Below are 16,004 nucleotides of genomic sequence, written 5' to 3'. Positions count from 1 at the left end.
ATGGAGGATTTTACATTTCAGGCATTGCTTAAGTTGCAGCCTAAATCGATATACAAGTACAGAAGTGTTGGGTGATTGGCAATTGATGCAGGTTTATAGAGGATGGAAGTTGGTAGCCATCCAGCAGTACATTGGGATAATTTATTATTGTTAGACTTGAAGCACAGGCTAAGGTTTCAGCTGCTGATGAATTTAGGAAGGGCAGAATTGGATGACATTATGGAAATTTGTGATGGCACGTGTGTGTACGGATACACAGGTTAAGTAAGTTAACAAAAACTTGGCTGACGGAATGTAATGTGGGAAATGTGAGGTTATGCATTTTGACAGGAAGAGGAAGAGAAGCTGAACATTATTTAAATTGAGAAAGACTGTAGAAAGCTGCAGAACAGAGGGATTTGGGAGTCCTTGTGCATGAATTACAAAAAGCTAGCATCCAAGTTGAGTAGATCGGAAAGCAAATGGAATATTGGCCTTTACATTTGCTAAAACTATTCAACGCATTCATCAAACCACAGCCGGAATACTGTGAACAGTTTTAGGCCTCCTATGTGAAGACGGAGGCAGTCCAGAAAAGGTTCAGTAGCCTGCTAACGGGTACAGAAGCACTATTTTGAGATGAGACATTTGGTGTGTACTCATTGGAATTTAGATGAATGATAGGTGACCTTATTGAAACAAACAAAATTTATAGGGGACTTGACAGAATAGATGCAGAAAGCGGGGTTTTCACTTTGCAGGAGAAAGTGAGGACTGCAGATGCTGGAGATCAGAGCTGAAAATGTGTTGCTGGAAAAGCGCAGCAGGTCAGGCAGCATCCAAGGGGCAGGAGAATCGACGTTTCTGGCATGAGCCCTCATGCCCGAAACGTCGATTTTCCTGCTTCTTGGATGCTGCCTGACCTGCTGCGCTTTTCCAGCAACACATTTTCAGCTTTTCACTTTGCAGGAAAGTTTCAAACTAGGGGACATCTTCTCAGAATAAGGGGCCACACATGTAAGATAGAGATGAGAAGAATTTCTTCTCTGAGGGAAATCATAGAATTCTTTACGGTAGCGGGCTGTCAAGGCTGAGTTGTTAGCATATTCAGGACTGAGAGAGACTGATTTTTAATCATTAAGGGAAATCAACAGTTCTGGGGAAAAGACAGGAAGGTAGGTTGAGGATTATCAGATCATCCATCGTGTCTTTAGGTGACAGAGTGGACTTAATAGGCCAAGAGGCCTGCTTCTCCTATGTTCTATGGTGTTCCTCAGAAAGCAGTGGAGACTGGGCCATTGAATTCATTTGAAGTTGAGTTGGTAGACAAGGGAGTTGAGCGTTTTGAGGTGTCAGACAGAAAAGTAAAATTGAGACTGCAACCAGATCAAGCATGCTCTTGGTTCATGACAGAGCAAACTTGAGGGGTTGAATGATCTGCCTCTGCTCCTACATCTTATGTTGTATATATCTATGTCTACTCTGTTCAGCCTCTGAAGAATCCTTTGTTTCAATAAGGTCTCTTATCATTTTCCTAAACTCCAGTGATTTCAAGCCCATTTTACTTAATCTCTCCTCATAAGAAAATGTCTCCATATCTAGGATCAATGGAGTGAACTACCTTTGTACTGTATCCTGTGTCAGTATATCTTTCCTTTGATAAGTGGACCAAACTGTTCAGTATTCCAGCTGTGGTCTGATCAGTGACTTCAGTCATTTTTAGCAAGACTTCTGTATTTTGCACTCCATTCTCTTTGAAATAAAGTTCATAATCCATTTGCCTTCCCTCTTACCCACTGAATGTAAATGCCAGCTTTTCGTAATGCATGCAGTAGGACCCCGAAATCCTCCTCTGTTTTCTGCAATCTTTCCCTACTTGAAAATTCAACACATTGATGACGCACTGAAAAGAAAGAATTCTCAGGGTCTCTATCATAAAAGAAGATCTGTTATTCTTGAACTCCGCTCCCTTGTTCTAATCTCCCATTATAAGAGGAAACACTCTTTCCCCACTCCCCCATCTTCTCTATCAAGTGAAGATCTTCCAGGTTTCAGTAAGATTATTGCTCATTCTTCTAAATTCCCATGGATATAGGCCCAACTGTTTCAAGCTTTGTTCTTCATAAAAGTCCTTTATCCCAGGAATGAACTGAATGAACCTTTTGTGAATTTCTTGAGTGCGCTTATGTTTCTTTGTAAATAAGGAGACCAAAACTGTTCACAATACATTGGGGTTATGGTCTCGCCAAGCTGCGGCCTTGAGATTCATGTACTAGGACACCTGGATCCCTCTGGATCAAATTCTACAATCCCCTTCTTTCAACTAGTACACTGTTTTTCTATTCCTCTAGCCAAGGTAGGCAAGTTCATATTTTCCCAGGTTTCTCTTGCTCTTCTAAGTTTTGTATCATACACCTTTGCAGACTCCCTACCTCCCCTTAATGACTTATTTTCCTCCGTGTGTGTGTCTTTGATCAATTTCGTTGCCATACACTTTGTCCTCATCCAAGTTGTTGATATTGACTGTAAGTAATTAGTAATGCAACAATGATCTCTGTGACATTCCACCTGCCTGCCAGTTGACAATAAATGAAGTAATGACTTAAATAGCTAAATTCAGGGAATACAACTCTGGTTTGTAGCATAATTCTCAATGTATTCTTTTAGAGTTCAGATAGCATTGTGTTAAATTTGTGGCTGCAGTTGTGTTGCTGAAAACTGCTCACAGTACTCAGTGTGGTATAATCAGTCAATAGAAAACTGACTTCAAAAAATATTCACATTTAATATTCCTGAACTCCAGCATTGGTTGAATCATGGTTCTGAGGCTGGCATGAGGGAGTTCGGATCCTTTGGCAGTTAGCTACTTAGTCTTTGTTGAACTCTTAAATATTAGATAAAATCATCATCAGCAAAATTTAATTTGTTCAAAGATGCTCATTCCAAATCTGGCCAGGTTACAAACCGAGCAACTTGATTCAGCAAAACAATATCTAGATGATTATACTTGCTGAGTTTGATCTTCCCAGGTATATTCCAAATTAAATTTGTTTGTTTACAAGCCTTTCTTGACCACAAAGGAAATGACTCCCACTTCAGGAATTTTTCAGCCGCCTTTGTTGATCGGGATATATTACTCAGGAAGTATATATTTACAATGCTTTAATGGTTGCTCAGCCAGATATTGATGACACACATTTCCATGAACAGGAACACTACTTGTCATTCACCTTGGCTCTGATCATGTGCAAAATATATGGTGTTTGTGGTGTGTTTTTCACTAAAATAGTTTGAACGGAATGAGGTGGCATAGCATTCTGTCCAAAATGTGTTGCATATGAAATTTAATTAAATCGGGTAGACAGTAACTGGAGCCAAATTGCAACCACATGAAACTTAACATAAATAAATGAGGATGTGGCAAAGCCTATAGTAACAGGCTTTCAGCTCATTCAGCTGCCAGATGGTTTGTGGTTACTACTTCCATAATCAAACTATATCCAGATGAGCAGGTGGGGATACATGATCACATGTTTTGATAGCTGTAGGTTGGACAGTGTACTCATCTGGTTCAGAACCTTTGTAGTTACATTTATGGAGGCAACACTGGCTATGCCTCTGGGTTTGCAGCATGACAGTGGGATGCAGTAGAGTCTGTGGATAGAGCATGCTTTGCACAATCCCTTCTTCTAAATTGGAGCTGAACTCTTCGATGTTCTCCAAGGTGGCTGACTGGCAGGCCAACCAATGCACCCAACATCTGTGTGTCAAAAAGTGTGGCGCTGGAAAAGCACAGCAGGCCAGGCAACGTCCAAAAAGCAGGTGAGTTGACGTTTCGGTCATAAGCCCTTCATCGTTCCTGATGAAGAGCTTATGCCTGAAGTGTCGACTCTCCAGCTCCAAGGATGCAACAGCTCCTTGGAGCTGTTGCATCCTTGAACTTTAGCTGGTAGTGGTGCTCAGTGATTTACCACATGTAAATCCCAATGCTAGATTAGCCTCCAAGGTATGTGCATTTCCGGTGTTTGAGTTAGTGGCTACAAGTCTCAGATAAATTGTGAGGATCCCTTCATCAGTGCTGCTCCTGGTCTTTCTGGAATGCTTGTGACATGGCAAGTAGTAGTTCTTGGGTGTCTCGAGAAGGTTAGTGTGAGTGAAGGTAAGTGGGGCAAATGGGATGTTCATGGTCATACTGTCACTAGCATGCTTATGATGCTAGTTAGCAGGTTGAGGGTGAACTGAGAAGAGGATTTAGTCAGGAAGCTGATGCACTCCTAAAAGTTCTCAGCAATGTCAGGTGTGTAGTGCCCATTGCCACCTGTTCCATGATGTAGACAACATCTCTTCAGTAGGGATAAGGAGATGGAGCTCTTCAGTTCTATACCCTTGGAGTTGACCTCATGGTCATGCCATTTCCCTCTGAGTTCCAGTTCCACCACACAACACATCAGATGGCCTCCTTCTTTAGAGATCACAATTTCCCTTCCCACACGGTTGAAGATGCCCCCCAACGCATCTCATCCACATCCCGCATCTCTGCCCTCAAACCCCACCCCTCCAACCGTAACAAGGACAGAACGCCCTGGTCCTCACTTTCCACCCTACCAACCTTCGCATTAACCGCATTATCCACCGACATTTCCACCACCTCTAAATCGACCCCACCACCAGAGATATATTTCCCTCCCCCTCCACTTCTGCTTTCCGCAAAGACCGTTCCTTCTGTGACTACCTGGTCAGGTCCACGCCCCCTAACAACCCACCCTCCCATCCTGGCACCCTGACCTGCCACCGCAGGAATTGCAAAACCTGCACCCATATATCCCCCCTCACCTCTATCCAAGGCCCCAAAGGAGCCTTCCATATCCATCAAGGTTTCGCCTACATATCCACCAATGTCATTTCTTGTAACCGTTGCTCCCGATGTGGTCTCCTCCACACTGGGGAGACTGGATGCCTCCTCACAGAACGCTTCAGGGAACATCTCCGGGACACCGCACCAATCAACCCCACCGCCCTGTGGCCCAACATTTCAACTCCCCCTCCCACTCTACCGAGGAAATGCAGGTCCTGGGCCTCCTCCACTGCCGTTCCCTCACCACCCGACGCCTGGAGGAAGAACACCTCATCTTCCGCCTTGGAACACTTCAACCCCAGGGCATCAATGTGGACTTCATCAGTTTCCTCATTTCCCCTCCCCCCACCTTACCCCATTTCCAACCTTCCAGCTCAGCACTGTCCTCATGACCTGTCCTACCTGCCAATCTCCCTTCCCACCTATCCACTCCACCCTCCCCTCTGACCTATCACCTCCATCCCCACCCCTACTCACCTATTGTACTCTTTGCTACCTTTTCTTACCCCCCCTGCCCCACTTATCTCTCCACCCTGGAGGCTCTCTGCCTCCATTCCTGATGAAGGGCTTTTGCCCGAAACGCCGACTTTCCTGCTCCTCAGATGCTGTCTGACCTGATGTGCTTTTCCAGCACCAGTCTGATCTCATTTCCCTCCGAGTGGCTCTTGATGCATCAAAGAATCCTGGCATCTCTCCTCTTAGCAGTTTGGATGAGAAACTGGCTTTCTGATTTAGCAGCTTGGATTAGAAACTGGCTTTCTGTAAGAAGGCAGCGAGTGGTGGTTGATGGAAAATATTCAACCTGGAGTCTGGTTGCTAGTGGTGTGCTACAAGGATCTGTTTTGGGACCACTGCTGTTTGTCATTTTTATAAATGACTTAGACATATGTGGATGGATTAGTAAATTTGCAGACGGCAATAAAGTCGGTGGAGTAGTGGACAGTTTGGAAGAATGTTACAGGTTGCATAAACTTGGATAAACTGCAGAACTGGGCTGAGAGGTGGCAAATGGGAGTTCAATGCAGCTAAATGTGAGGTTATGCACTTTGGGAAGAATAACAGGAAGGCAATGGAAAAATTCTTGGTAGTGTGGATGTGCAGAGGGATCTTGGAGTCCATGTACATAGATCCCCGAAAGTTGCCACCCAGGTTAATAGTGCTATTACGAAGGTATACGCTGTGTTAGGTTTCATTGGTAGAGGGATTGAGTTCTGGAGACGCAAAATCATGCTGCAACTATACAGAACTCTAGTGTGGCCGCACTTGGAATGTTGTGTACAGTTCTGGTCGTCATATTTCGGGAAGGATGTGGAAGCATTGCAAAAGGTGCTGAGGAGATTAACCAGGATGTTGCCTGGTCTGGAGGGAAGATCTTACGAGGAAAGGCTGAAAGACTTGGGTCTGTTCTCATTGGAAAGAAGAAGGCTAAGAGGGGATTCGATAAAGACATTCAAGATGATCAGAGGATTAGATAGGGTAGACAGTGAAAGTCTTTTTCCTAGGATGATGTCAGCTTGTATGAGGGGGCATAACTACACATTTGAGGGGTGATATATTTAAGACAGATGTCAGAGGCAGGTTCTTTACTCAGAGGGTAGTATGGGCGTGGAATGCCCTATCTGCCAATGTAGTTAACTCAGCCACATTAGGGAGATTTAAACAATCCTTGGATAAGCACATGGATGATGATGGGATAGTGTAGGGGGACGAGCTGAGAATAGTTCACAGGTCGGCGCAACATCGAGGGCTGAAGGGCCTGTTTTGCGCTGTATTGTTCTATTTTCTATGTTCTTGCCCACCTGCACCACTGGTTCCTTCCTAATTTGTATGGTTTTGTACCACATCACCACCTATATCTTTGTTGAGTCATTGGTCAAAGACGACAAAAACTGCAGATGCTGGAATCCAAGGTACACAACCAGGAGGCTAGAAGACCACGTTTGAGTCATTGGTCAGGACAAATATTGAATAGCGCAAAATGAATTGTACTTACCCACTTTGTGGAGGGCCACAGTGCTATTTCATTTGTTTGAAACTTTTTCCCTTGTTTGACTTAGCTAGTCACATTTAAATTCATTTGTCTAATTTCAACAGTGAAAATATGTTGATGTCAACTGCTGGTAGTTTGAAATCTGGTGTAGAATTTAGAATTTTGGAATGCAGTTGTTTATCTGGTATTGATGAAAATCAAATGTAGGTTTTCTTTTTCTTTAAGTTATTTGATCCTTTTAAAGTTGAAGAGCAATCATCAAATCTCAATGTTTCTGGATTCAATTTATAGGAGCATCAAAGAAAACTGAAGGCTGGGTTGGCTTAGGGTGTTGTGAGTTGGCCATTGCTGGAGAATGTCGACGTGCATGTAAGCAGGTAATTTGTTTCAGCTGGATATAGAACAGTAATTTAAGAAAGAAGAAAAATACAGCCAGTTTATGGAGGAGTTTGCATTCCTCTCCAACAATTTGCAACAGTGCCTTATCATGTCCTCACAACATCCAAAAGTGCTTCACAACCCAGTGAATTACTTTTGACGTTTAGCATGGTTATAGTTAGCCAAATGTCATTTTGCATATAGTAAGCTTCCACAAAACAGCAGATATGATAGATGACCAGTTTACTTGGCTTTTGCTTTTGTTCGTTGAGGGAGCGATAACTGTTGATCAGGACGTAATTGCTTGAGGCAGTCAGTAGCTTAGGCTGTTGATGTCTGCCATGACATTTTGGCGTGGAAATCCACCTTCTTGCCAATTGATGGCAGAACCTATTGACTTACATCATGGTCAACACAAACTAATGGTTCAGACACACCTGCATTGTCAAAGGCCAGTTGACCTTTGAGGATTCAGCAGTGTCAAGACCTGGACTAATAATCCAGAGAAAGCAGCTTCAGATTCCATTATGGAGATGTAACATATGTTAATAAATCTAGGCGTTAAGAACTTTCTGTCGGTAAGAGGTGACCACAAAGCTATTAAGGTAATAGAAAACCCATTAATAATGTGCTTCAGAAAAGGAAACCTTCCTATATCTGACATCAGTCCTACACCAATAGTTGGCAGTTTACTGCAGAAGTGTCGAACAAAACATTCAGTCATGACCCCATCTTGAGAGAGAAACTAAAGATGGGCAATACATACTGGACATGTCAATCTTATCAACATCCTATGTGTGATTTTTTTTTTTTACAAAGTGTTTTTAATAAATTTAGAACATACTAGAAATACTTGGGTTCAGTAACATCTGTTGAGAGTGAAACAAGGAAAATGTTTGAGGCTATTGACTTTTTGACTGAAATGTCTCCTTGCTTTTCAATTCTCTTAGTCCACACCATTTGGTGATTAATCATTACAAAACAAAGCTGGTGCTTCTGGTTTGAGAAAAGTCCATTTGCACCAACCAGAATAGGTTCCTTCAGTTTTGAAAAATTCTGAGCTCATTTTTGCAACTACTGCATTTATTTTCTCCTCTCAGATGCCACAAAAGTGAGCTCAGGATTTTGGCTCCCTTTGTGGGTGCCGAGTAGGTGCCCAGAATGGGGATTCATTACACAGGTGACCTTTGTTGACTTGAGGTGGCCCATGACCCTCTTCACCATGCTGTGGCTCTGGTACGCACTCGAGCTATGTCAATTAATTTGTGAAAAATATATGGCCACTTCATTGTTAATACACATGCATTTGTTCATTCTATTGGTTGAAACCCGTGACTTCTTGTTGACTCCATTGCCCAGGTGACTAGAGAGGACTCGTTATGCCCTGTTTTATTGATTGGGGTTTAGAAATGACTGTGCTACTGGCAGGTAGAACAAGAAGAGAGGGAGAGTGCTGATTTACTAGGGTTTCTTGCTCAGGGTGACAAACTGTGCAGAAGGAAGAAATTTGCCATCCTTACCTGATCTGGCTTATATCTGAATCCAGACATAGCATTGTAGTTAGCTTCTAACTGTCCTCTGTTTATTTCCAGCAAACCATTCATGTATGTCTAACCACTACAAAGTCGAAAGAAAGGAATGAAATCAGACAGACCACAGCATTGACCTGGGCACTGAAAATAACAATGGCAAACACTGCCCCTTTTGATCATTTTGGAGATAAATGCATTTGACTTTAGTTTATGGTCGTTAATGAGTCCCTGCGTCTTTACCTACCTGTTCTATTTTGAGGCCCCCCTCAAACTTATTTAAGAATAACTATTTAAATGTTAATGAAGAGATAACTTTGGACAGGGAATGATTGAACATGTTCAAATCCTTTTGTCTTAATGACACATTGTAGTGAGATTTTGTTTTGGATGTTGTGACCATGTTAATAATTGTATTACAGGTAATAACTGAGAGTTATTCATTTTATGATTTAAACAACTTAACTGTTCGTACTATAGCACAAAACAAAGACTTACTATTTTTAATGTATGCTTTATAATCTGTGAAGTTAAGTAGATAGTCAAGCATTTTAACCTTGGATAAACATTTGTATCAGTCATATCATAAAAAGAAACTTGTATTGATTTAGCATCTTTTGTGAGAAGTGACCTCAGGGCTCCAATATGAACGCAGAATCATGTTCACATAATTTTCATATTAGTTTGCATTTTCTGCGGTATATTTTTATCATTATCATGCTCTGTTTTATTTTAGGCTTCTTCAAAGAATGATCTTAAGAGCTGTAGAAAGGAATTTGAGGTCTGTACAATAAAATACTAATTATATTGTGCAATTTTTAAAAAAAATTAATAGTTGCAGTGCAGGCTCAAAAAAACAGAGAAAATGAAACCATAATTACACTCATTCTGTTGCCTCTCTGTGTCTTTCCCCAGCCTCTTTCTCTCCCTGTCTTCCACACCCCATACCAACCTTGCAGTGATTGCCTCTGCCATCCCCAGCATCTCACCCACTCCTATCCAATTGCCTCATGTTGATTTGAATGGTCTCCTATCTGTCAATGGGCTAGCTTGTTACTTTGTCTGCTGGTCAGGTGGGAAAGAGAACAAAAATATTGATGATATGGTTCTACATTACATTCAGCAGGATTGTACGTAGCTTTGCTGGATTTTTCCACACTCCCATGTTTTTCTATAATCTCACCCACTTTGAGAGGTATTGATTTGGGCCCTTCAATTTGATTTATATTATAATATTTTACATCTGTGCTGGTGCAAAATACATTGGTTATGTATATGCCCAGCCCAAAATTCTTTCAAAACTGTTCTGTAACCTGTGTCTTCATTGCTTTCTGCATTTGCTTTTCAGCATATCTGAGCACTTTTTTTTTAATATAAATATATTTATGTGTAGGCTGCAAACGTTTGAATCCAAGAAGCGATTGTTTATAACTCTGTTCATCACTTCCTCCTAATTGTTCTGGAATACCTAACTCTCTTTTTAATCAATTTCTTAACCAGCTATGATTTCCTCTTTGAATTCCGATATCTTTTAGCTCCTTGCGATTGTTGATGTGGAAATTTGTTAAGAGACTTTCAGGAAACAAGTGGAGTGACATTTCCTATTTTGATCTGCATCTTTGAAAGTAAAAGGAAGTTGGTTTCAAGAGGTCCAACGCTCCTAGTTCCATGCTGGCTACATTTTTTATTTTGTTATTTAAACTTGATGTTTGGCTAATGGGATTTTGGTCATTTATCAAATCTGAAAATGTTTTAAATGTAGGTACATGGAGCCCACTGCAGAAAATGTTTTTGAATTTCTTATTTAGACCTGTAGCCCTTCTGAAACAATTAGTCTAATATAGCGTGCAAGCTTGAAGGACACTTCATGGAGGATACAAGTATATATTTGATGAATTACCATGTACAACAAAGTGAAATACAAGCAGCCACTTTACTGATCAAACCTACTCCGCCATTCCATGAGATCATGGCTTATCTGATTTTAAAGTCAACTGTATATTCCTGCATAACCCTGATGATCTTTCATCTTCTTGGTAATGAATGATCTATCTATCCCTGCTTTAAAAATATTTAAAGATTCTGCATCCACTGCCTTTTGAGAAAGGGAATTTTGAAGATACTTGGAGAAAAAATGCTTCCTCAGCTATGTTTTAAATTGGCACGCCTTTACTTTTAAACTATAACCCTCCTAGTTTTAGATTTGCCTACAAGAGGAAACAACCTTTCAACATGCATTCAATCAAGTCCCTTTTGGAATTTCTTTTATTATTTGTTTCTGGGACATGGGTGTCGCTGACTGGCCAACATTAATTGCCCATCCTAGGTTGCCCTTGAAGGTGGTGGTGAGCTACAGTTCATGAGCTGTAGGCTGAAACACAATCTTTTAGGAGGGAATTCCAGGATTTTGACCCAGCAACAGTGAAGGAATGGCAATATTTTTCCAAGTCAGGATGGTGAGAAGCTTGTAGGGGAATTTGCCAGTATTGGTGTTCCCATGTGTCTGCTGCCCTTGTCCTTCTCGGTGGACATGGTTGCGGGTTTGGAAGGTGTTGTCTAAGAATATTTGGTGAATTTCAGCAGTGCATCTTATCGATAGTACACCTTATTGCTACCGAGTGCCAGTGATGGAGTGGGTGGATGTTTGCCAATCAAATGAGCTGCTTCATCCTGGATGGTGTCAAGCTTCTTGAATGTTATGGGGCTGCACCTATCCACACATTGGGGAATTTCCATCACACTCCTGTTTGGAGCCTTGTAAATGGTGGACATGCTTTGGTGAGTTACTCCCTGCAGTATTCCTTGCCTTTGTCCTGCACTTGTAGCCACTGTATTTACATGGCAAATCCAATCTGTATTCTGGCCAATGAAAACCCACAGGATATTGATAGTAGTCAGTTCAGTGATGGTAATACCGTTGAATGTCAAGGGGCGATGGTTAGATTGTTTCTTATTGGAGATGTCATTGCCTGGCATTTGTTTTGCACAAATGTTACTTGCCACTTGTCAGCCCAGGCCTGGAGATTACCCAGATCTTGTTGCATTTGAATGCACTGCTTCAGTATCTGAGGAGTTGTGAATAGTGTAATCATTGGCGAACATCTCCACTTCTGACATTATGATGGAGGTAAGGACCTTGATGAAGTAACTGAAGATGGTTGGGCGTAGGGCACTACCCTGAGGAGCTCCTGTAGAGATGTCCTGGAGCTGAGATGACTGACCTACAGCAACAATGACCATCTTCCTATGTGCCTGGTATGATTCCAACCAGCGGAGAGTTTGTCTTTGATATCCATTGATCCCAGTTTTGATAAGGCTCCTTGATGACCAGAGCTGTCACTCTGACCTCATCTCTTGAATTCAGGTCTTGGTCCATATTTGAACCAAGGCTATAATGAGGTCAGGAGCTAAGTTACCATGGTGGAACCTAAGCTTGGTGTTACTGAGCAGGTTATGCTGCGTAAGTGCTGCTTGATAACACTGTTGATGACATCTTTCATTACTTTACTGATGATTGAGTAGAGTTGCATTTGTCCATTATTTGTGTACAAGAAATATCCGGGCAATTTTCCACATTGTCATGTCGATGCTAATGTTGTAACTGTATTGAAAGAGCTTGGCTAGGGACGCAGCAAGTTCTGGAGTGCAAGGTTTCATGACAAATAACAGAATGTTGTCAGGGCCCATAATCTTTGCAGTATCCAATGCCTGCAACCATTTTATTGATGTCACTAGATTAGATTAGATTTGTGGGCGGCACGGTGGCACAGTGGTTAGCACTGCTGCCTCACAGCGCCAGAGACCCGGGTTCAGTTCCCGCCTCAGGCGACTGACTGTGTGGAGTTTGCACATTCTCCCCGTGTCTGCGTGGGTTTCCTCCGGGTGCTCCGGTTTCCTCCCACAATCCAAAAATGTGCAGGTTAGGTGAATTGGCCATGCTAAATTGCCCGTAGTGTTAGATGCAGGGGTAAATGTAGGGGTAGGGGTATGGGTGGGTGCGCTTCGGCGGGTCGGTGTGGACTGGTTGGGCCGAAGGGCCTGTTTCCACACTGTAAGTAATCTAATCTAAAAACTAGGAGTGTATCAAATTGGCTGAAGACCAGTGCCTATGATGGGCACCTTTGGAGGAAGCCAAATGGGTCATCCACTTGCCATTTCTTGTTGAAGATTGCTGCGAAAGCTTCAGCCTTATCTTTTACACAAGTGAGTAGGCTCTTCCATCATTCAGGATTTCTGGAACCTGCTCCTTCTCCAGTGCATTGTTTTAATTGTCTACCATCATTCATGACTAAATATGACAGTACTGTAGAGCTTAGATCTGATCTTTTGGTTGTGGGATTACTTAGCTCTGTCCTTCACTTAGTCATTGGAAAATGCGGTAAGTGGAGCTGTATGGTATGAGCAAATGAGTTGTATGGTATTCTGATGGAAGTGGACATCCTCACCAGTCCTTCTGAGGTTGGAGAATAGCACCTGAGAGAAAACAAGTGTAGCCTCATTGAGGGCATATCCTGAACAGAGGGACTCTTGGTCAGCTCACAGCAAAATCCCAAAACAAAGCCAAGCCTCAGCCAAATGGTAAACATTTTCTTCAGGATCCAGGCCGGCAAGCCAATGTAGTTGCTTCAGACTCGAAACAGCAAAAGAGTCCCACTAGGCCGGAATTAAGTAAGAGAACTCATACCCATCATCCAGGAGAGTGTACATCCTGGCAAGTCCACCAATATCTGGTTTGTAACAGTTAAATTGCTGAGCAAAACCAATGAAAATAAAGATTTGGTTAAATGGTCACCTGGTTCTAATGGAGGTTAATACTGGTGCTGTCGTTTTAAGATTACAGAACCAGTTTTTATCAAAATTTGCTCTGGATTCCAATGCTCATGTTTGTGGAAGACCTTGGCTACACTGATAACCTATACCGGGGAACCTTTACAGATTAATGGTACAACTTCAGTTCTAGTCCGTTATGAGAAGCAGCTTGTTCAGTTACCACTGATTGAAGGAAAAGACTTCAGCCCAAGCTTGATGGGGTGAAATTGGTTGAGAAAAATTCACCTATATTGGTTCAACATTTTTCGACTAGAAAATGACTGAATGAGTCAAGTCCTAACTAAATACCTGAAGTTTTCGGGAAGGTCTAAGGACCATCAAAGGAGCCAAGGCCACCTTGCATATTGACCAGGAAGCATTTCTGCAAGGCCTCCTCAGTACCATTTGCCTTAGGGCAAAAATAGAGGCATAAGTTAAAAGGCTGAGAAGCAAAGGAATCTTCAAACCAGTATAGTTTGCGGAATGGGCAGTATCGGTCATACAGATTATGTAGCCCACAAGTCAGTTTGTCTTTGTGGGGATTTTAAACAAATGGTAAACCATTTTCACAGCTGGATAAATAGCCAATCCCTCACATAGAGAATTTATATGCAAAGCTAGTGGGGGCTGTCCTTCACGAAGTTGAACAGGAACCATGCATTCTTACAATTGCAGTTAGATGAGCATTCCCAGAAATATGCAACAAATAATGCCTGTAAGAATTTGTGCCAATATAAGAGACTGTCATTTGGGGTGTCATCAGCCTGTGTAATGTTTCGACAGACGATGGAGAGCATTTTACAAGGTCTACCCCAGATCACCATTTATCTAGATGGTGTGCTAAGAACAGGGCAGCCCGATAAGGAGCACTTGGAGAACTTGGATATAGTCCTTAGATGTTTCTCCCAGGTGGGCATATGCCTTAGAAGTGATCTGCTTGGACTACAGGATCAACAAGACTGGGTTATGCCCACTGGAAGATAAAGTGAGGGTGATTGAAGGTTTCCCAACTCCCATATCTGTATTAGAACTTAGGTCTTCCCTTGGGCTGGTGACCTATTACGGAAAATTCGTACATAAGCCGGTCTCCATCCTGGCACCTTTGCATCAGCTCTTAAAAAAGGATCAGCTTTGGAAATGGTCACGTAGCCCAGCCAAAGCTTTCGGAAGTGAAGAAACAGCTGTCATCCTCTCTAAGGTGTTGGCACACTGTGATCCCAAGCAAGATGTGGAATTGACATGCGATACCTCCTTGTATGATATCGGGGCAGTATTAGCTCATAGGTAGCCCAATGGAGAGGAACTCCCAATAGGATATTTATTCAGGACTTCAGCTAATGCAGAACGTAAATGTGTCCAGATAGAGAAGGAAGATTTGGCAGTCATATTTGGAGTCACTAAGTTCCACCAATATCTTTATGGATGCAAATTTGTAATAACAACAGATCACAAGCCCCTGGTAGGTCTACTTAAAGTGGACAAGGCAGCGCTGCCCATTGCTTCAGGCTGAATTTAGCGGTAGGCTTTAATATTAAAGTGCATATAATTACAAGTTGAACATCGTTTGGGAGGCTAAGTAGAAATGTTGATGCATTGAACTGCCTCTGGCAGATACACTGCTGATGGTACCACCAAAGTAATGGTTTTAAATTTTCTGGACATGCTTCCAGTCACAGCTGACTATATCAGACTTTGGATGCAGAAAGATCCGGTCCTCGCAAAACTGAAGCAGCTGGCGGTGATGGGGGAAGCCAAAGGGCTGTCACAACCAGGATCAAAACCTGTTTGGACCCGAGAGACCAGATCACAGTAGAGAACGGTTTATTATTATGGGGAGCAAGAGGTGATTGTTCCCTGCAAAGGCTGCTGCCAGATACTGGCTGAACTCCACAAGGATCATCCAAGAGGTTCCAAAATGAAGATTTTGGCAAGAAGTTATGGCTGGTGGCCACGGTTGGATGCAGACATAACTGCATTGTTGGGACTGTGCCCGAAGTACCAACAAGGACAAAAATTACTGTCAGACACTGCCCCATATTCATGGGAATGGCCATCCATAGAGTCATAAAGATGTACAGCACAGAAACATGCTCTTCTGTTCGACTCGTCCATGCCGACCAGGTATCCTAACCTAAATCTTGTCCAATTTGCCAGCACTTGGCCCATATCCCTCTAAACCCTTCCTTTACATATATCCATTCAGATGCCTTTTACATGCTGTAATTGTAGCAGCCTCCACCATTTCCTCTGGCAGCTCATTCCATACATGTACCATCCTCTGCGTGAAAAAGTTGCCTCTTAGGTCCCTTTTATATCTTTCCCCTCTCACCATAATCCAATGCCCTCTACTTCTGGACTTTGTCGATTTACCATGTTGCTCATGATTCTATAAACCTCTATAAGGTCACCCCTCAGCCTCTGATGTCTCCATGGAAAACAGCCCCAGCCTATTCAGCTCCTCCCT

General features: G+C 42.4%; 1 protein-coding gene across 2 annotated transcripts in view; it reads left to right on the top strand.

Annotated features, from left to right (window-relative positions):
- reck (reversion-inducing-cysteine-rich protein with kazal motifs) overlaps nt 1-16,004 on the top strand; it is a 185,724-nt gene that overhangs the window by 53,804 nt on the left and 115,916 nt on the right. For both annotated transcript variants that reach the window (XM_043688961.1, XM_043688962.1), the window contains 2 exons: nt 7,116-7,201; nt 9,468-9,512. In XM_043688961.1, the coding sequence (XP_043544896.1) occupies nt 7,116-7,201; nt 9,468-9,512 (131 nt within the window). The remainder of the gene's footprint in view (nt 1-7,115; nt 7,202-9,467; nt 9,513-16,004) is intronic.

This window comes from Chiloscyllium plagiosum, chromosome 4, assembly GCF_004010195.1.
Source record: "Chiloscyllium plagiosum isolate BGI_BamShark_2017 chromosome 4, ASM401019v2, whole genome shotgun sequence".
Lineage (NCBI taxonomy): Eukaryota > Metazoa > Chordata > Chondrichthyes > Orectolobiformes > Hemiscylliidae > Chiloscyllium > Chiloscyllium plagiosum.
Note: the sequence above shows the minus strand (reverse complement) of the source record. Positions and strands in the feature narration are given on the sequence as shown.